Source organism: Rhamphochromis longiceps, linkage group LG10, assembly GCF_057381845.1.
Source record: "Rhamphochromis longiceps isolate RC_006_pf linkage group LG10, R_longiceps_female_GT1.1, whole genome shotgun sequence".
Taxonomy (NCBI): domain Eukaryota; kingdom Metazoa; phylum Chordata; class Actinopteri; order Cichliformes; family Cichlidae; genus Rhamphochromis; species Rhamphochromis longiceps.
In genome coordinates this window covers 34,968,553-34,989,077 of record NC_140566.1, presented here as the reverse complement: position 1 = coordinate 34,989,077, position 20,525 = coordinate 34,968,553, and the positions used below count along the sequence as shown (strand labels likewise).

General features: G+C 41.1%; 1 protein-coding gene across 1 annotated transcript; it reads left to right on the top strand.

Annotated features, from left to right (window-relative positions):
• The first annotated feature begins 1,185 nt into the window (after positions 1 to 1,185).
• Positions 1,186 to 19,453, top strand: serpinf2a (serpin peptidase inhibitor, clade F (alpha-2 antiplasmin, pigment epithelium derived factor), member 2a). The gene is made up of 9 exons (XM_085421419.1): positions 1,186 to 1,309; positions 6,683 to 6,751; positions 6,844 to 7,072; positions 7,648 to 7,791; positions 7,888 to 7,930; positions 8,309 to 8,454; positions 8,833 to 8,975; positions 10,717 to 10,912; positions 18,572 to 19,453. Exons 2-9 carry the CDS (start codon positions 6,698 to 6,700, stop codon positions 18,913 to 18,915), a joined length of 1,299 nt encoding a protein of 432 aa, XP_085277545.1. The 5' UTR covers positions 1,186 to 1,309; positions 6,683 to 6,697; the 3' UTR covers positions 18,916 to 19,453.
• Positions 19,454 to 20,525: the final 1,072 nt, after the last annotated feature.

The window sequence follows — 20,525 nt, the reverse complement described above, 5'->3', positions numbered from 1 at the left end:
GAGCTGCTCTGTGGGGGCGTCAGGCTGGAACCCGGCGGTCAGAACAAGACAAACACTCGCCCACTCTCTGCTGAACGTATGTGCACGCAACACGAAGGCTCCAACGTGGAGGATCATTGCACAAGAAACTGTGTTTCAGTCCAGGGAAACGTGGTGGCTCCAGCTTTGATTACCAGCTGTGCAGCTATGTTTAACTTAGCTTTCATTGTGAAGTTTAATTGATGTTTATTTGCTTTGTTCACTGCGGCCCAACGTTGGTATTAAATTAATTAAGCTTTTATCATTTTCCCTTGAAGTCTAACTGGGCACAGCTTCGTTACACTTATTTGAGCTTAGCTGTTTTAGTAACCTAACCTGTGCTGACTTGTGCAGAAAGAGGCTTCTTTGTTTATGGTTCTACACATTTTCTCAGCACACAATCATTTTCAAACTGCACTTAATGATTATAAAATACCAGCCTGCACCTACAAGTTATACTCGATTTTTTGGCTCTGAAATCAAACGGCAGTAAGCTGCTGTTCCAGCTCTTTATGACGCGTTTTCCCAGCTCTTTGGTGTTTTTGTGCCAGACGGCGTGATTGTTTAATTTTCCAGAAGATGCTTCCAGGGGCCAAATGATTGGTGGAGTTTGAAGGTTTAACCTGTTATTGAAAGAAAGTTTTATTATTTGTAATGTGCTCTGTAGATTCAGAGTTACTTTATTTGTCATTTTAGAATATTTAACAAAGCTTCTTGCACTGTTGCTAAAAAAAAGTCTCTCCTTGTAAAGTAAAAAAAACAAATGTAATAATAAAGTAAACATTTACCCAGAGGCTTCATGACTTATTTACACCATGTGTACGCTGTCAGTGTTAAATGATATCATGCTTTTTACCATAACTGTTGTTCTGTGTGAGCTGTGACTAAAGTAAAACCTGTGTTGGTGAAGGGGACTCACTTCATGCAGAAAGTATTTTGGACTATAAAGTTAACATTAAGAGAAAGTACAGCATCGTAGTATTACTTCCTGTTCATTGAAGCTAAATAACTTCCCAGCAGTGTTTTCAGTCTGGCAGCTTGTGCAGAGAAACATCCTACAGTTTGAAAAGCAGCTTGTCTGTCAGACTGTAGGATGTTTTTTACATTGCGTGGCGGCAGCAGGCACCGAGTTGATCATTAACTAGCCAGCAGAGGGGTGGTAGTAGTCGGGTCCAGGCGCTACGCTGTCCAGCCTGGAGAAGGTTGGTTTGTCTTTCTTTACTTTTATTTTATCTCACCTTTTAAACCCTTTTGATCCCCATCATCTGTCTCCACATCGGACAAAAACCAGGTGAGTTCAAGGATGTCTTCATCTACCGAAACCTTTGTGCATTTGATCTCTAGAGAAAAATTTGCAGTCAGCGACTTTTAACTACAATATCCGTACGTAAGTTCTTACATGTTGAAGTGCACTCTGCAGAGCAGTATGTATATAATGGTGAGCCTGATCCTTTTATGTAGTGATGGTGTATTTATGCGGTTCTGTTCATTCCCTGTCATGTGTATGCTGCGTACTGCAGCCAAAAGAGGTTCTGAAACAGTAACCTTTAGTCTCCTGGTAAACACAGCAGCCATATCTGAAACGTCAACTGAGTCTGAACCTAGCGAGGGAATATTTACATATCAATAACCCTGAAAGCTTTCATACGGAGGAGTGTGCAGATGTTGGTCTTATGTTTCATCTTAAACTGTTATCTTTGGTTCCTAGAGGATGAGACACAACTGTCACCACAGGGATGTTCTTGGTTTCCTTTAGCATTCAGAACAGGACGTAAACTCTACTTGTTCAGTGTTTAGGTCCAGTACAGAATATTTCTGAACCTGTTTCCCTGAGCCTCAGGCATAGCTGGACTGGCCATTGGGCATACCGGGCATTTGTCCGGTATGCCCGATGGTAATTTTTCGTTTTAAATGGGCGATGTTTTGTTGTTGTCTTTTTTTCGTAACCGTGTAAACAGTGAAAGGTGGCGGATTGGACAGATGCTGACAGACGTGTAAAAATAACTCAATTGTTTGGTAGTGGCTACGGTGGAGCTTTCACAGATTCAGTAAAATTAGCAAGTGGTGGAGGCCAGCAGGTGGATGGGGGAAAGGGGAGGTGGAGAGACCCGAGGCGGCTGCTGGTGCGAGCGTCAGGTGAACTGAACTTCAGGTAAGAAGTTATGACCTGCTGTCTCTGGGTCAGATATAAACTAAGTTTACATGGAGTTTATTTTTGTTATGCTGACTTTTTACAGTCAGTTACAATAACTCGCACTGCTACTAGCTAGCATGACGGAGTTTCTATACAGCTGGGTGGTGCTATGATGTTACTGATAGTGAACTTTATTTTATTCATAAGGTTAGTTAGTAGAGTTGCCAACTGTCCCGTAAAAAACTGAATCCTCTGGTATTCAGAGTTAATATTACGCGTTTCGTATTGAGCTGAAAATAAATGCGATTTGTCCCGTACTTCAGCTGCAATAAAAAAAAGACAAAAAGCTGGATTTTTTCTTCCTCTTTGCTGCACAGCTGCCTCTTCTTCTCTCATTCTCCCCCCTCCCTCTCCTGCTGCTACTTCAATCATGAAACTGATCAATGATCAGCTGATCGGCGTTTCTGCTGCAAGTCCCGTCTCTCTTGCTTGTTTATCTCCCGCTTTGCGCCAGAAAGAGGAAACTAGCGGAGGTCGCGTTAAACAGCAGAAGCGCCTTTAAACTTGATCAGCTGTTGTTAGAATTTATTTAATATTAGTTTCTAGTATCACCTGATGTTTGCTGGAGCCACAGCTGTAAAGCTGCTGGTCATGATGTCGGTTTGTATATGTGGTGAGAGGGAAACATGAAGATGAAACCAGGAGATGTCCTTACTGGATCATCAGAGCTGAACAGGTGATGGAGAAACAGGTTTACCTTTTAGGTGACATGAATGAGTTGAAGGGAAGTTATGAACTGTTTCTGAGAGAGTCTGTGAAGGTTCTCAGTCATCCAGGTCATCGTAGTCAAAGGAGCTTACAAAGAAAAGCGTCTGGACTTCTATAAGTTGCTTGAAGATACTCCCACTAGGTTTATATCTGGGACTCTCCACCATTTGACCTTAGAACTGAAGAAGCTTCTCGGATGAGAGGTGAAACATTAAATTCTTTTAATTTTACATTTGGAAAAAATGACAATTGAGAGTTAAATACACACAAAAGGACAGACAATCATTTCAAAATGAAGCAAACTGACAGAATAATCAGGGCTCTGCTCCAGGAAGCAGGTTCACAAACTCAAGTTTATTATATCCGAGATCGCCAAGTCAGTGTTTTTAGTTCGGTCAGAGTTAGTTTGACAATTAGCCATCATCAGAAGAGCATGACTCACCATGGCAACAGATAAGTAAAGGCCAGAACGTCCATTTTAATCCACTGGATTGAGGAATATGAATATGCTCGTGATACTAGGAGGGGAGAAATGATGAACTGCAAAAAGGTCGTCTTCTTTTTTTTATCGCACTCTGTTATTTCTGCCATTATGGAAACAATTAGTAAGATTTAGAAGATAAATCTGATTTCATCTTTAATCTAATCTCAGTCTTCACTGATACGGACACACCAGGCCAATGATAGTGACCGTTTCACACTGATGGAAGAAAGAAGCAGAATTTTTTTCAAGACTTAAGTAAAAGCAAACATGTTAAAATAAACATTGAACTATAGAGCTGTCTGTGTGTTGGACAGATAGATTTGAGATATTTCAGTTTAATTTTAGACTGTGGACAAAATCAGCAGCTATGATACGGGGGTTTATCCGGGGTAATCTGGAAAATGAGTCACGCTAAACCGGATCCAGTGTGAATCCTTGATCCATCTGGGAACTGCCCTGTTACAGAGCCTCGGATTCCTTCAGCGGGATCTGGTTCTGGGTCCACCCACTGAGACTGATTTAGCTGATTTTCAGTAGAAAAATATTGAGGCTCAGAATGTAAACATTTAAAATGTTGTTTGACACCAATCTGAATTTCAACATGATATGTAATCAGATTACAATTAGACCGTCTGCAGCTGCATTTAAAGTGATCGTGTGCGCTTTGCTGTTACACCACATGTGAGCTGAAGTTCCTCTGCTGCCTCTGGCGGATATCACTGAGTGTTTGTCGCCCTCTGATGGACACTCAGAGGTGTTGGCTGGTGAGTCTGGACTGCAGAGTAATTATCAGCATTTCATTAAAGTACAAATGTACTCATTTACATTACTGCATTTAAAATGTTGTGAACTGAGCTGATGGAGTCATGTCAGTGTTTCTCCTCAGCATCCTGCAGCTTTAAGGCTACGTCCACACTAGCTCGGATAGATTTGAAAACTCCACGTCCACACTAGCATTTTCAGTCGTTTTCACAGAGTTGCACATCCACATTCAAACACTTACGTTCCAGTCCTGCGCATGCGTGAAACACAAGACGATTCAACCTGCAACCTCAAAGGAAAACGCATTAGTGTGGACGTAGCCTCAGAAACTTTAGTCCAGAACAACAAGGACATCACACACAACGAGGACTTCTTCAAGCTTTGCTCACAAACTTTCTGTCCTTTTCCCTCCGTCTGGGAAGTGTTTCAGGAATCTCAGACGGGGTAATTGAGACCACATGTGTGCACCACACTGATGTGTGACCCACACCTCCCTGTGAACATTATAATCGCCCGTCTGAGAATGCTTTCCACCTCTGCTTACATTCTATTAAATGTTTCAGAAAAGTGTGATTACGTCAACTTCTAATGATTCACTTGATTAGTTTCAGTGGGTCAGGACTGCAGCTGCCGTGTGTCGTATGACAAAAGCACCTTCAGGTATCTCTGTAACCTATTAAAACATGTTGCCAGTAGCGCCCTCACAAGGCTAGTTATAGAAGTCAACTTAGGAGTTTTTCAGCCTCCTGCTGTCCCACACGCTTATATGTTGTTGTTGCTTTATTGTTAATTTATGATGTGATCTCCAGTGTTTTCCTGAAACTGGGGTCACCTGTTGTTCATGTATGACAATACTAATAAAGTTATAGTTCAGTGGTGTTCATAACACACACACATTGTGAATACAAACTGAGCTCTCTGTCTCACGGTTCCCTCTTCTCACTCTGCTGAAGTTCCAATGAAATGCAGACTAAAGAACTGGAGAGAGGTCTGAGAGCTGGAAGAAGCCGAACGTTTGTCATCTGGAAAACCTGGAACAGATGCAAATGAAGCCAGGCACCAATGAATAATTCATAATTCAAAAGAAATATCAACATATTGACAGCAGAACATGAATGCAATTCAATTCAGTTTTATTTACAGAGCACCAAATTCCAACAATCAGCTCAAATCACCTTAAACATCACCGTCAGCTCACAGTTATAGTACAGAGATGAAAGCCTGCACAGCTGGTGTGCTAGCAGCTGTGTGAGGCTGTACTTTGATCTAAATGCTAATATCACCAGCTAAGAGATATTCTGATCTTACCCTTCTGCTGGAGGTTTCTTCCTGTTAAAAGGGAGTTTTTCCTTCCCACTGTCGCCAAAGTGCAAGTTTTTTTCAGGGTCCCAACATAATTTCTTCAGAAGAAAGTACTGTACATGATGCCAGCATTTTCCCACATTTTCTAGATTCTGTACCAGTACTTTGTGTAAGATGCCATCAAAAAGTCAGTTAAGTTTTATTCTTTCTCACCTGTCTTTCTGTCTCCTTTCACTTTTAAAAGCCATGTTAGAAAAATATTTTGCCCTGCCGTGCTGTTAATTGATGTGGTAAATAAATAGTTTATGAAAATATCACTAAATCTGTCATTTATTATTTTTAATATTCAGTAATGGTCATGTCTCACCTCTAGTCTTCTCTGTCTTAATTTCAGGTTTCCACCATGTGTTGTAGATAGTTCAGGAGGTTAACTCGACCAGCTCTTTGGGTTTCAGCTAAGCACTGTTTAGAATACCAGAACAGGGAGGATGGTGCAGGTTTAAGTTTATCAGATTGATACATATATACCAACAAGACTGTACATCACTATCACAACGACGTTTGTTTTCATTCAAAGGCTTTATGGCTTTTCCTATAATACCTGGTGGGCCGGTCTCCAGTCAAAATGCCCGGGCTGATTTTTTGTCCCAGCCCAGCCCTGAGCCTCAGGTGTACTCGGGTGTACTCTGAGGTGTAACTCATATACTGTGTTAACATGGTAACATGATTTTTATTCCTAAAACGTTGTTGTTGTCTTGCTCATCACATCAAAACACAAAACAAGATTGGGATGGCAAAACCAGCGAGTGACATCACTGTAGCTGCGTTCTTATTGGTGCAAATGGAAAAAACTACTGCTGGATAATATTTTCTCAGCATTTCTGTAGCTGTGTTCTTTCTGGTTAAAAGACTTAAATTAGCAATGAGAAAAATAACATTTTTTTTAAAATAAGAAAGTAACATTTTATAAAGTAAATAAATAAAAATCACTGAATTGCACCCAGTGGGACTTTCTCTCAGGGAAACTGGGTGCCTGAATTCTTTTAATCAGTTCAAAACTCAATCAAAAGAGATCTTAAAAAAGAGTAACTCTGTACACGTGTCTGGGACGTCTCCAGTGTCGGACTTTGATGGCTCTTTCCATTTTCATTTTGCTGTTGATGAATAATAATTCTCATTAAAATGAAATATGTTCTTCTTCCTTACATTTTCAGGTTGACTGTTCAAAGATGAAGCTGTATCCTCTTCTTCTCTTGCTTTGTCTCTGCCATCTGGGACTCACTGTAAGAAGAACCTCAGTCTAAATAACTAAGGGGAAATACTCTCCCTGTAACTGTACACTAGAAAATAACCCAGTCTGTTCTCATGTCTTCAGGAAGAGCCCAGTCCAGCACCTACAAGTGTCAGTAAAACAGAAGAAGACGAGGCGTCAGAGGGTGACAGCTGTGGAGGAGCGTTCAGCCCTGAGGCACACAGGGCAATAGGAAAGGCCACCGAGCAACTGGGTTTGCAGCTCCTGGAAAATCTTCCTGTTAGTCCACAGCAGCCCAATGTCATCCTCTCACCGCTCAGTCTTGCTTTTGCCCTCGGTCAACTCACCTTAGGTCAGTTGTGGGTTAGAGGTTCATCTCTTTATCTGACAAACGTTGTGAAATATGATTTGCGAGCACCGTCACAAGACGAAACCTGTGAAATTCTTGATCACTTCCTGAAAATATGAAGACGAGGCACTGAATTTGATGGAAGGGTCTGGGCTTTACTGTCAACAATGTTAAAAATGGTCATTTCCACCTTCTAATGAAGTTTGATATTTGACTTCGTTGTATCCAGTGCCAGCTGGCTGAAAGTTTGGTTTGAACTTAAAGTGAACAAGAGAGACAGAATTAATATGAAAATAGGAAAAGCACAACTCCTGAACCCAAAACAACAGAAAGTCTGCCAGTAATTCTGATCTGGTTTTAAATGTGGTTTCATTCAACTACAAAGAAGCTGTTTGTCTAATGTGAGTTTTCTTTTTTCTGTGGCAGTGCACATGCAAAAGGAACAAACATCCTCAACACCAGCAGCCTACATTTAGTACTTTTCTACACAAGACAGAAGCAGACATGTTGTGATGAAGTTCAGGAGCTGGTATGAAATGTTTCTTTGGTTTTATTATGTGATCTGATTTTTCTCGAAGGTGCTCGCACTGAGACAGAGAAGCTGCTACTAAAGACCCTTCATGCCCACGGTCTGGCATGCTACCATCATGCACTGGGAAGCCTTGTACCTCATTTTAGCCACACATCATTGGAGGTAGCGGCACGCATGTACCTGAAGCCAGGTATGAGATGATGAATATTGTACTTGTGGTGATTTATCGTAAGATTGGTATAAATCTGGACTTCTATTTGTATTTTTCCTGTCCTTTCTCTCTCAGGATTTAAAGTGAAGGCGTCCTTTGTTGAAGAGTCTCTGCACAGGTATAATTTACATTTGGGAAAGTATTGCACAAAGTTCCAGAGAAGCAGCCAAGTTAAAAAAAACACTTTTTTGGTGGAATAAAGGGATAAATCGAATTTGTTTCATACGTTCCTGTTTGTTTATGGTTTTACAGTCTTCCAGTTTGCTAGGTGGTGCAACAATGCTCAAAATCAATTAAGATATTAAGAAGAACGCTAAAGAGGGCCTGAGAGCATGGTCAGAAATGTTCACTGCATAATACAAAACGTCATGTTAAAATATATAATTTTATATTTGATGCAGGTAAAAAAATAGGTAAAAATGAGAATAGATACCTCTCTTAAATGTCTGTTCATTACTCTTGTCTTGTATGTGCCATGTTGATATGAATTTTCCAGGTACAAATCACAGCCTGTTCCTTTAGTCTCTATGGACGAGGTCAACCAATGGGTTGAGAATGTTACCAATGGACACATCCCCAACTTCCTAGAAAGTATTCCACATGATGTGGTGCTTATGCTCATGAATGCTGTATACTTCAAAGGTGACCCACTCCACAAAACAAAACTCTTCATTATTGTGTTTTACAGTCAGAGAAAAGATGGAACAAAGCTAAATCCTTGCTCATTAACAGGACAAATAAATCAAAGTTTTCTAAAGGGAGAAAAAAGCTCTCAGAATTGTGAAAACTGCAAAAAAAAAAATCTGTCCTGGCCAAGGAGGACATCATTCTCAAGAAACAGTACCACTGTCATATAACCAGACAGCACATTGTACAAACCAGGGAAGCATCTCATGCTATTAATGAGCACTGTAAAGACAAGCCGTGATACAATGTGATTATCTACAGCCGCTTCAACAACTGAGAAATAAACTGAATTTAAGTTGCTAATGATTCTGACTTTTTTCCACTTTTCATCAGGTCAGTGGCAAACACAGTTTGACCCACAAGCAACATCAAAGGGAGAGTTTTACTTGGACAGCCAGAACTCTGTGTCAGTGGACATGATGAAATCTGTCCAGTACCCTTTACGCCTGATGTATGATTCCAAACTGGAAGCACAGGTAACACCAACGTCTGGGGTAGCACAACATTTAACATAGACAGAAACCATGTGCAGTGTTGCCAACTCCTCAGTAAGGAAAATCGCTATTGGCTGTCCTAAAAGTCGCTAGAAGTCGCTAAATGACGTCATCGCCTAATTTGCATAATCGGTCATGCTAATCTAATTGTAACCTACGTTGTTGGAGAGAGAAATGACATCGTGGAAGAGACATAAAGTGAGTAAAAAACGTCCTAAATGCATTTAGAGTTTATTTAGAACTACAAATTAAATTTATTTTAGCAATTATTGTTTTTTTAATGACACAATTCCAACCCTGCTCCTTTACCCGGGCTTGGACCGGCAAAAGTGACCCGAAATAGGCGCTCTGGTGGAGTTACTGTGTGTGTGTGTGTATAAGTAGTTTTACACTTTTACACTAAACAGCATAAGAGTAAAAGAGTAAAAGAAGAACTGACTGCGTTACAGCACCCGCTGCTTGTTGAGAGTAAAAGCGCTTTCGCGACTTTTTTTTAGAAAAAAAAGTCGCTAAGGGGTCTGAAAGCTCGCTAAATATAGCAACAAAGTCGCTAAGTTGGCAACACTGACCATGTGACTTGAAAAGCATATTTGTTGTTTGTGATAAGATCTCAAGATTAGTTATTTTTTTTAATTCTATAAAAATCTTAAATTTGTTTGTCTTATAGCAGCTGTGGAAGCTCACCTATGCCATGCCTTAATCCTGAGAACCAAAGGAAAATGAATCTTCCTATTAAACTTTTTTTGTGATTTCCTTCCTCTTTGGAGTTAAACACACGAGATATCAATGTAAAGCCCAGGATGTCATCCATTTAATACACCAGGACTTATTAGTCCCAAAAGTTGATTCTGTTCATCTGGACGTAACGTTTTCAGTGGGAGAAACGTTTCGTCACTCATCCAGGTGACTTCTTCAGTCTCAGCTGACTGCAGCTTTGCCCAACCTTATAAACAGTATATTTGCATAATGAGGTCAGTTGCTTGATCATTAATATACAACTTGTCATGCTCACTGATCAGTGGCCATGAGTCCCATTCACAGAGAGTTGGGGAATGGCTGCAATCACAGAACTGTAAGATGGTGACAGATGTACCCTTAGGCCCCTCCTCCATTCAGAGATGGTCTTTCCCTTTTCACGTAAATGGCCTCCTTGACTCCGCCCTCAAACCAGCGTTCCTCCCTGTCCAGGATGTTACATCCTCATCATTGAAAGAGAGTCCACTGGCCTGTAGGTGTAAATAGTCTGCAGAGTCCTGGCCTGACGAGGTGGCTCTTCTGTGTTGTAGCCAGAGGTTGTTTGGTTTCCCCGATGTATAAATCCTGGCAATCCTCCTGCACTTAACAGCGTACACTATGTTACTCTGTTTGTGTCGGGGACCCAATCCTTGGGGTGGACCAAGTTTTGGCGCAGCGTGTTTTGTGGTTTAAAAGCCACAGAGACTCTTTGTTTAAAAAGGACGTATTAGGATCAGTCAAAGAAATCAAAAGATGTAGACCAAAAACAAAAGTACATTACAGAGGACATAAATGAATAGGCTGGTTCTCAGGAGGTTAATCCATGGTCTCATGCCAAAGGCAACAACAAAAGTTACAAATGATTTCTCAGTTTCCCATCCAAAGTTGCAAGGCTCATCTTCCAGCCTGTTCCCTTCAACTTTTAGTTTATATGTTGAGATGAGGTTGGGGAAAAGACACAGACAAAATATCATCTTCTCTTGTCCAGGTTGCCAGTTTTCCCTTCAAGGGAAACACCAGCTTCTTAATCATCCTTCCCAGAGGAAACCTGTTGTCAGTGCTTTCCAAACTAAACATCTCCGACCTCTACAGATCTCTACCTCAGGAGAAACTGATGCAGGTGAACTTGCCTAAATTGAAGCTGGAGTACCAAAAGGAGCTCCAGGCGGCTCTGACCAACATGGGTAAGAAACTGAACGAGTCACTGAAGACATCTTGAATTTCGAGGATTTCCTTGATCTTTGGACTTACAGTTGAGGACAAAATTGTTAGTCCTGTTATGAATTTTGGATGAACACCGAAACAAAATTATTAAACAAACAAACAAACAAAAAACATAGTAGGGCTAAAGTTTTTAGGTCTCCTGATACTGACAGCCCGCAGTCACTTGTTGTAGTTTTCAACACGTCTCATATGCTTCTCCTGAGCAATCCCAGCCCATTCTTCTATGGCAAGTCTCTCAAGCTCCTCCAGATTTTACGGTCTTCTGACATTTACCTTCAGTTCATCACACACTGGAAGATTTTATATTTCAAAATAAGTTTTTCTGTCAAAAGTGTCTCCAAATGGGTGTTAAAGGGGGTGGATGCAACCTATTCAACCCTAGATGGCTCCCTACAATCGTACTGTGGGTGCTCTACAGAGAAACGTTTAGGTGACCTTTGACTAATCAGACAGTTGAAATTCAGTATTTGCAACCACAATAAATCAGAATCAGAATCAGAATACTTTATTGATCCCTGGGGGAAATTATATATACTTGACTGTACTCAAGTACAGTCAAGTATATATATATATATATATACTTGACTGTACTTGAGTGTATATATATATATATATATATATATATATATATATATATATATATATATATATATATATATATATATATATATATTAGTGCTGTCAATAGATTTAAGTCCAGCTCCATCCCAAGGTTTTGGCAAGATGGCGCCGGTGTGTGTGGCTGCTCGTCTGTCACTGCCAAGTTTGTTCCTGTTTATGTTATTTTTAATTTGTGTCATCCACGAAACAAAGTCTCTGCTGAGGTATGATCGCCAGACACTATTGGACCTCAAACCTGTGGTCCAAAGTATTGTGTCCTTTGGAGCTGGTGGGCAGCAACCCCTGCCCCCATTTGCATCGGAAACCCCGGGTTACCTGTACCGGGTTCCCACGCTACCTTCCCGGCGAAAGCGTCCTCGTCGCCGGGGTAAACGAAGCGGTCGCCTGGTGAAGCTAAAGGTTTACCTAAAGAATTATTCTGCTGTTTTCCGACCAGTGCATGGATTCTTGCCAAGGTTGTTTGCGTCTCGACGTTTTCTGGATCCTGTTGATGCCTGTTTGGTGCCTGTGGTCGGCTTTGATGATGATGCTCCTCGGCCTCGCTGCCCATGCCCTCCCAGGCTAAACCTCCGCTGTCAACATTATCGGAATCTGAGATTGCTGCGGCGGGTTTCTGGACCTCCTGAACCCCGAGCGCCAACTCCAGCTCCCGCTAGGATTGGCCTGGTGAACGCCAGATCACTTTTAAACAAAACTTCTATTCTTCGGGACTTCTTCAGTTCCCATGATCTGGATTTTCTGTGTGTGACTGAGACGTGGCTGAGTGTTGGTGAGTCCAGTGTTCTATCTGAACTTTTACCTGTGGATTGTTGCTATTTTAACTCGCCACGGACGTCAGGCAGAGGTGGAGGCACAGTGACTGTTTACAAAAAGGATTTTAAATGTAAGCAGTGTTTTCTACAGCCTCCGTTCTCCAGCTTCGAACACACCTCCTTCGAGGTGAGTCGTACAAACCCGATTTTCTGCGCTGTCATCTATCGCCCCCCGAAATACAATAAGAACTTCATAAACTACTTTTCTGATTTTTTAGCTGGGATTATGCCCAACTATGATAGTGTTCTTATTGTTGGAGATTTTAATATACATGTATGCTGTCCTGATAAGCCACTGGTAAAGGACTTTTTAAGCCTTATTGACTCTTTTAGCCTGGTACAGTCCATACGTGGCCCTACACATGAGCACGGACACACACTGGACCTTGTTCTGTCATATGGTCTGCCTGTCACTGACTTGGAGATTTGTGACTGTGCACTCTCAGATCATATGCCTGTGTTATTCAACGTTGGTTTGACATATACCGCAGTTAGATCTGGCGCTGCTACTCGGTGCTGTCGGGTTATTAACCCCGCCACTGCTGCACAGTTTTCTGCTGCTTTTAATCAGCTCGGCGGGCCTTCTGACTTTGTTTCCTCTGACACAGAAGACCTACATTCCTGGTTTAATTCTTGCTGTCAAAAAATCATGGACTCTGTGGCTCCTTTAAAAACCAGGCAGCTTAAGGCTAAACCTGAGCCTTGGTTTAATGAGAGCAGTCGTGCTGTTAAGAGGGAATGTCGTCGAGCAGAACGGAGGTGGAAAAAGGATAAACTGCATGTATCATTTCAAATTCTCAAAGACTGCTGGCATCGCTACCAGAACACTGTTAAAGAGGCAAAAAGGGAATATTTTGCAAATATTATTTCTTCCAACTGTCATAACCCACGTGTGTTATTTAGGACCATTGACACTGTTCTTAATACTCCTTTGAATGTCTGTTTGGAAGTTTCTCCTGAGATTTGCAATGATTTTCTGAACTTTTTTATTGAAAAGGTTGTCACCATCAGGGCTCTTATCACAGCTCCTGACTCTGACCCTCTGTCTCTGTCCCTTGCGCTGCTGTTTTCACTCAGTTTGAGCTTGTGACGCTCTCCACTTTAGAGGATGTGGTTCGCCATATTAAGCCCACAGGTTCCCCACGGGATCCTGTCCCTCCACAATTCTTTAAAGAAATTTTTCCTAGTATACAACAGTATGTCCTTGACATTATTAACAGCAGTCTGTCTTCTGGTGTGGTTCCTGCAAATTTCAAACATGCAGTAGTACAGCCACTGCTTAAGAAACCTGGCCTTGATCACACAGTTTTAGCGAACTATAGGCCTATTTCCAAGCTGCCTTTAGTCTCCAAGGTTTTAGAGAAAATTGTTTTTAGTCAACTGAAAGATTTTCTAGATGAAAATGGAATCTTTGAGGTTTTTCAGTCAGGTTTTAAAACCCTTCACAGCACAGAATCTGCATTACTAAGGGTTTTTAATGACATCCTTCTGGCATGTGATTCTGGTAACCATGTTGTTCTTGTCTTGCTTGACCGAACTGCTGCCTTTGACACAGTAGACCACAATATTTTAATTTCTCGATTACATGATGTAGTGGGTATTGGTGGCACTGCACTCAATTGGTTTAGGTCTTATTTGTCAGATAGAACTTTCTCTGTCAGCCTTCTCGGTTACGAATCGTCTTCTGCTCCTCTGTCATGTGGTGTCCCACAGGGCTCAATTTTAGGGCCACTGCTCTTTTCTCTGTATCTACTGCCTCTGGGTTCTATCCTTAGAAGGCATGGGATCTCATTTCACTGTTATGCCGATGACTGCCAAATTTATTTGACACTAAAACGCAAGGATGCCATCTCCATAAAACCTCTCTTGACATGTCTAGATGACATTAAAGCTTGGTTGGCTCGAAACTTTTTAAATTTTAATAAAAAGAAAACAGAAGTGTTGGTGTTTGGACCCAGTGGTCCCTGTGAGTCCTCCTCTGTTGTTTTAGGATCCCTGGAAGTCTATTTTAAATCTGTTGTTACTGACCTTGGTTTTAAGTTGGACAGTGATTTTAAATTGGACAACCAAATCAGAGCAGTGGTGAAGTCCAGTTTTTATCATTTAAGGCGACTGGCAAGACTAAAATCTTTTCTTTCGAGGCAGCACCTTGAAACAGTGATCCATGCTTTTATTTCTTCCCGCCTGGACGACTGTAACTCACTTTATGTGGGGGTCAGTCAGTCATTGCTCTCACGTCTGCAGCTGGTTCAAAATGCGGCTGCACGACTCCTAACAGGAACTCGAAAAAGAGAGCATATAACCCCCGTGCTGGCCTCTCTGCACTGGCTGCCTGTGTCTTTTAGAGTTAATTTTAAAATTCTTATGTTTGTTTTTAAATGCCTTCACAGTCTTGCCCCGCCTTACCTCTCTGAGCTTCTTCATCCCCACACACCCTGTCGGTCTCTCAGGTCAGCTGACCAGCTGCTCCTGGAGGTACCGAGATCCAGGAGGAAGCTCAGAGGGGGCGGGGCCTTCTCTATTGTGGCTCCAAAATTATGGAATAATTTGCCCATGCATGTTAGAGAGGCCCCCTTCACTGTCCACTTTTAAATCACGTCTTAAAACCCACTTTTATTCCTTGGCTTTTAACCTCAGTGAGACTTAGTTTCTTTTTTAATGCAGTAGTTATTTAATTAATGATTTCACTCTTCTTTTATTTGTTTTTTATTTATATCTCATGTAATTTTATTTTACAGTTCCAATGTACAGCACTTTGTGTCAGCTGTGGTTGTTTTAAAGTGCTTTATAAATAAAGTTGATGATGATGATGATGATGATGATGAAAAAAATAACTAATTAATCTTACAATTTTCTGTTATTAATTGCAATTACTTGATCAATAGCCTGGCTCCAATTACATTTTTTCAACTTTATAATTTAAGATTGTAGCAGACATTTACGCAATTCAATGAAGTAAATGCAGAATAAACACAAAGAATGTATGCTGGAATTCAAAGAGAGTTTTAATAGTTTTCATCAATCTTTAACACAGTGAATACTTACAAAAAAATCTTTAACCCTTTAAAGCTGGTCGGAGCGGGCACGCTCTGTTTTGCGCAACTATTTTTAAATCCCGATAGAACTGCAACCTCGTAAGCTAGCGCAATAATTTTTTTTGCATATGAAACCGGAGGAGTCGTACTTACATCTTATGCCATCAGCTTGTCCTAGGTCACGGTTTCCTTCCACATATAGCTTTGCAAAAATTGCATAAAAAGCACTTGCAGCAACAAAAACATAATATTCAGAAACACGCTTTGCCAATCCGATCAGCTGTTTGTAACACTTCCTACGTTGGAATAGACGTCAGCTCAAACTATCGCATGTCCACCATTACCTGCCCCAAGTGATGTCATTTTTGACGTATATATATATATATATATATATATATATATATATATATATATATATATATATATATATATATATATATATATAATGGTGGTGGCTAACCAACCGGACATAGTGGTGGTAGACAAACAGAAGAAGACGGCCGTAGTGATCGATGTAGCGGTTCCCAATGACAGCGACATCAGAAAGAAGGAACACGAGAAGCTGGAGAAATACCAAGGGCTCAGAGAAGAGCTCGAGAGGATGTGGAGGGTGAAGGTAACGGTGGTCCCCGTGGTAATCGGAGCACTAGGTGCGGTGACTCCCAAACTAGGCGAGTGGCTCCAGCAGAACAACACCGGAGATCTCTGTCCAGAAGAGCGCAGTCCTGGGAACAGCTAAGATACTGCGCAGGACCCTCAAGCTCCCAGGCCTCTGGTAGAGGACCCGAGCTTGGGGATTGGCTGCTTGCAGGGATCTCATAATTAATTATAATTATGAGAAATTATTGCCCTTAAAAATGTAAAAGGTTGTAATTTTTTTGTGCAGATAAAACAAAAAAACTAGTGCTGTTAGCAATAATCTCGTTAAAATGACCTTAACGCCATAACTGCATTAACGCGGCAAATCTCCGTTAACGAGTTACCGCGGATCACCCCGTGCATGGGGCTGGACAGCGTCAACGCGTTAGCGTGGTAAGCTCGTTAACGGGATGATCATTTTAATGAGATTAACAGTGACAGCACTACAAAAACATATCAATTTCTGAAATGGAAACCAATAAGGAGTGCATTCTGAAAAACCTTTTAGTTTTTATCTTTTTAATATTTACTATTGCTCATTAACAAGTATAAAGTATTTCTTCTCTGATTATGGTTGTTATAATCTATATGGCAGACTTAAAATTATTGGTTGGTCTTTTACTTTTTCTATTCTTGGTTTTCTTTACACTTGCAGTCACTGCTGGATGGCTGAGAAAATAAGATGGCCACAGCAAAGTTTTATAGGAGATTGGGGGTGTTCCATTTTGGGATGTGAAATGTTTCATTCTTTGCTTGTCAGTTACACTGAATAGACAAAGCTAATACTTTTTCAAATGTTATAACCAGTCAATAGTTTTCATTTATCATTATGTTAGAGGGAGTTGTTGTGCTGTCCAAGGTTTACTATTGGCAAGGTTATTACCTCTGTCTCTCCCTCCTCCCAGTAAATTATAATCTGGTCTTTAAGTGATGACTTGATGAATCCTGCTTCCGGGTCCAAACTACCCTGCGTTTAATAAGGCTTTTGTGTTTTTAACATGTTTTAATGCTTTATATCTTGTTCTATTTAATCTCAAAAAGCCCCTAAAAACAGTCAGTAATCACAGTCGGCTTCTCTCGGTTTTTATTACCGTTAATCATTTTAAAAACCTTACGATGTAACTACAGCCCAGCCCATGCAGCAGTATATGAATGACTAACCTCGTATTGTGGATGGATTATCTCAGTTGTTCTCCTGACTGAAGTTTGGTCCGTTTACAGCATCCTGCCATGCAATTACATTTGTCCCTAACCATCAGGAACCCTCATGTGAACTTTTACCGAGTGGAAAAAAAAGTTAGCGTTCATCCTCCACCTTCACTGTGTTTATGTTATGCTAACATAGCTGTGTAATTCAATTCAATTCAATTCAATTCAATTCAATTTTATTCATATAGCGCCAAGTCACAACAAAAGTTGCCTCAAGGCGCTTCATAGATACAGAGAAAAACCCAACAATCATATGACCCCCCTATGAGCAAGCACTTTGGCGACAGTGGGAAGGAAAAACTCCCTTTTAACAGGAAGAAACCTCCGGCAGAACCAGGCTCAGGGAGGGGCGGGGCCATCTGCTGTGATTGGTTGGTCGGGTGTAGCTAGCGATCACGTAGCACATCATTATATACCAGCTAGCCCAACTTCAGTAACCCTACAAACGTCACTGCTGTTTAGTTTTCTGTCTTCATTTATGTTGGAAGTGATAACAGAGCTGTACGTTTGAATTTTTCCAGAAATCTCTCAGTTAGAACATGCTATATTATATTTAGATAGGAGCTAGCAAGCTAACTTCCTGCTAACTTCTATCTTCGTTAAATTTAATAAATTCGGTTCTCATGGATGCCTGGATCCCCCATCCCATTCGCATTCGCTTATCAGGGTCGTGGGGCAAGAGGCGGGGGTACACCCTGGACAGGTCGCCAGTCTGTCGCAAGGCTAACACACAGGGACGCACTCACATTCACACCTATGGGTAATTTAGATACTTCAATTAACCTATCCCCACAAAGTGCATGTCTTTAGACTGTGGGAGGAAGCCGGAGTACCCGGGGAGAACCCACGCAAACACAGGGAAAACATGCAAACTCCACCCCAGCCTGATGGTGGAATTGAACTCAGGATCTTCTTGCTGGCAACAGTGCTGACCACCGTGTTAAACTTAATTTTTACACCTGGTGGAGCAGCCACAGTGATCATTTTATTACAGATGAAAGAATTTAGACAGTTTTTCAACTCTCAGTGATCCAGCAGTGTTCGTTTGATTTTGGGACCTGCAGCGGAATTTGGGCACAGACATGGCTAATAACGTCAGACTTAAAGACCTTGATTTTACCGCCAACCGCCAACTGACTATTACTCCAGTTCAGCATTCATTTTGGTCCTGAGAATGAAAAAAAAGAGCCAAACTTATGAAATTGTGTGGTTCCACAAGTTGTTGTTACCTGCAGGGACTGACCAAAACTTGTTAGTCTGCAAGCGTTTGACATTTTTCTCTCTCTCTCATTGTATCTATCAGGCCTTGGCTCTCTGTTCTCTGGTCCTGACCTCTCTGGGATATCGGACCAGCCCCTCACGGTGACCGGCATTCGGCACGCCAGCACAATAGAACTCAGTGAAGAAGGTGTCGAGGCCTCGGCCACCACCGTTGTAACCTCCATGCGCTCAGTCTCCATGTTCTCTGTAAACTCCCCTTTTCTTTTTGCTCTCGTCGATGACGCCTCCTTGACCCCCCTCTTCATGGGCATCGTCACAAACCCTGCCCCCGACAACCCCATGCTGAATGATGAGTCCCACAACAAGCAGTCATACAAACCCATCTCTGGTAATGGGAATGGTACTATAGACTTCCCTGAGTTTTGAACTGTGTAAAGTTAAAGAAAAGATTTTATTTTGGGAAAACAAACAATTTAGATTTGCTTACAGTAAGGGACTGGAAATCAATATACATGTAAAAGCACTTCTAAAGTTCATTAATTATACTTGATGTCTTATTTGTTTTATCCTAACTCCTTCTCTGTAAAGCAAAATTAGCTTATTTTCAAAAGTGTCAGTCATTTCCCCTTTAAAGCAGATTTAAGGCCCTTTCACGCTGGAAGCAGCACATGCAGTGCTGTGCTCGGAAACACATTCAGTTCTATTGTTTGCACTGCACAATAACAGTTTCCTGCTGTGCCAAGGAAAGCGCCAGCGCGGCAGCGTGAGTACACGTGCATGGTCAAAGTTCAAAGTTGAACTTTTCTAGGTAGCGGTGAGTGCGGTGCATACTGCATCTGATATGAAAGTGCATTTAGAATTACAGCAGAGGAAGCGCCTGGTGTTCACAAGTTATTGTAGATTAACAAAAAATACAGATGCAGGAATCGGTTGTTCCAAAAAGTTCATGCAAAAACTTTTAACAATGACATTTTAAAACATTTTAGGTTTCTGATGAAGTGTTCAGTGACTGCTGGTACATTTCAGAGCTTTACACAAAAATTCATAAAAGTTGTTTGATACCAAAAAAAAAAACGTTTTCCACAAAATTGTGCATCATGAATGTTGTTTTCTTACAGAAGTTTCATTTTTAGTGTGTTGATTTTATTTTAAGAGATGAAGTGGAATAAACAAAAAAGCTAACACACCTGTTACACAGTAAAAATTACCCACACACACTCAGAATGTATAATTCACATTTTATCATGAAATAACCTGCAGATGATTTTTTGTACAATGCCTGTATGCTGCAGGTTTCAAAGGTTTAATGTACTTCGTACTTTAACAGCCACTTTCTGTGTATGCAGCTTTGAACAGACCTGAAAGAATGAATGTTGGCATAGTTTCAAAATCTGGCTTACGTCTCTTGTGCATCTTAATGATGTTTCCTGTAGTTTACAGGTTACTTTAAAGTAATCCGTCAGTCGTTCTGTTGTCTCAAAACACAGAAACAGATTTTTTCAGAAATTTAACTTAATCAACATCCAGTGTGAGTGACAGAACAAAGGAGAAGGAATGTAGCAGGCTCACAGTTTAGCGGAGGCAGTTAGTCACACACTGTACAGTTTTTATAGATCATTAGTTTCCCTATCAATGCTAGCGAGAGCATTCTCATTCTCAATGCGTAACATACCGATGATTTGTCACAGAGGTACCCTTCTGCATCCTTATGAGACGCTCCGGATCCTCTTTTGAATCCAACAGAATGCCGCTCACGGCTCTAACACGCGCTTGAGCAGAGTTTCCAGTCCTCCAATCCAGCCCTAACCATAACCATAACTTTAACTGTATCAGTGTTTTGCAAAGGGATTCGGGATCAGAATGTAAAACACTTTTACATGTATGGATCCATTGGCTCTCATGCCTTTGGACATGTAACATACCTACGATTTGTCACATAGCATCAGTATGTTATATGTTGTGGTGCTAGCAGCCACATTAGCCACACTAACAGGGTTTTCTTATTGCTGTCATTGACTCGCTGCATTGTCAGGTCA

Excerpts from the sequence above, each read along its gene's own strand:
- serpinf2a (XM_085421419.1), top strand. The coding sequence starts at position 6,698 with ATGAAGCTGTATCCTCTTCTTCTCTTGCTTTGTCTCTGCCATCTGGGA. Across the intron at positions 7,073-7,647 it reads CCTCGGTCAACTCACCTTAG|GTGCTCGCACTGAGACAGAG; the intron begins GTCAGTTGTGGG and ends TTTTTCTCGAAG. Across the intron at positions 10,913-18,571 it reads GGCGGCTCTGACCAACATGG|GCCTTGGCTCTCTGTTCTCT; the intron begins GTAAGAAACTGA and ends TGTATCTATCAG.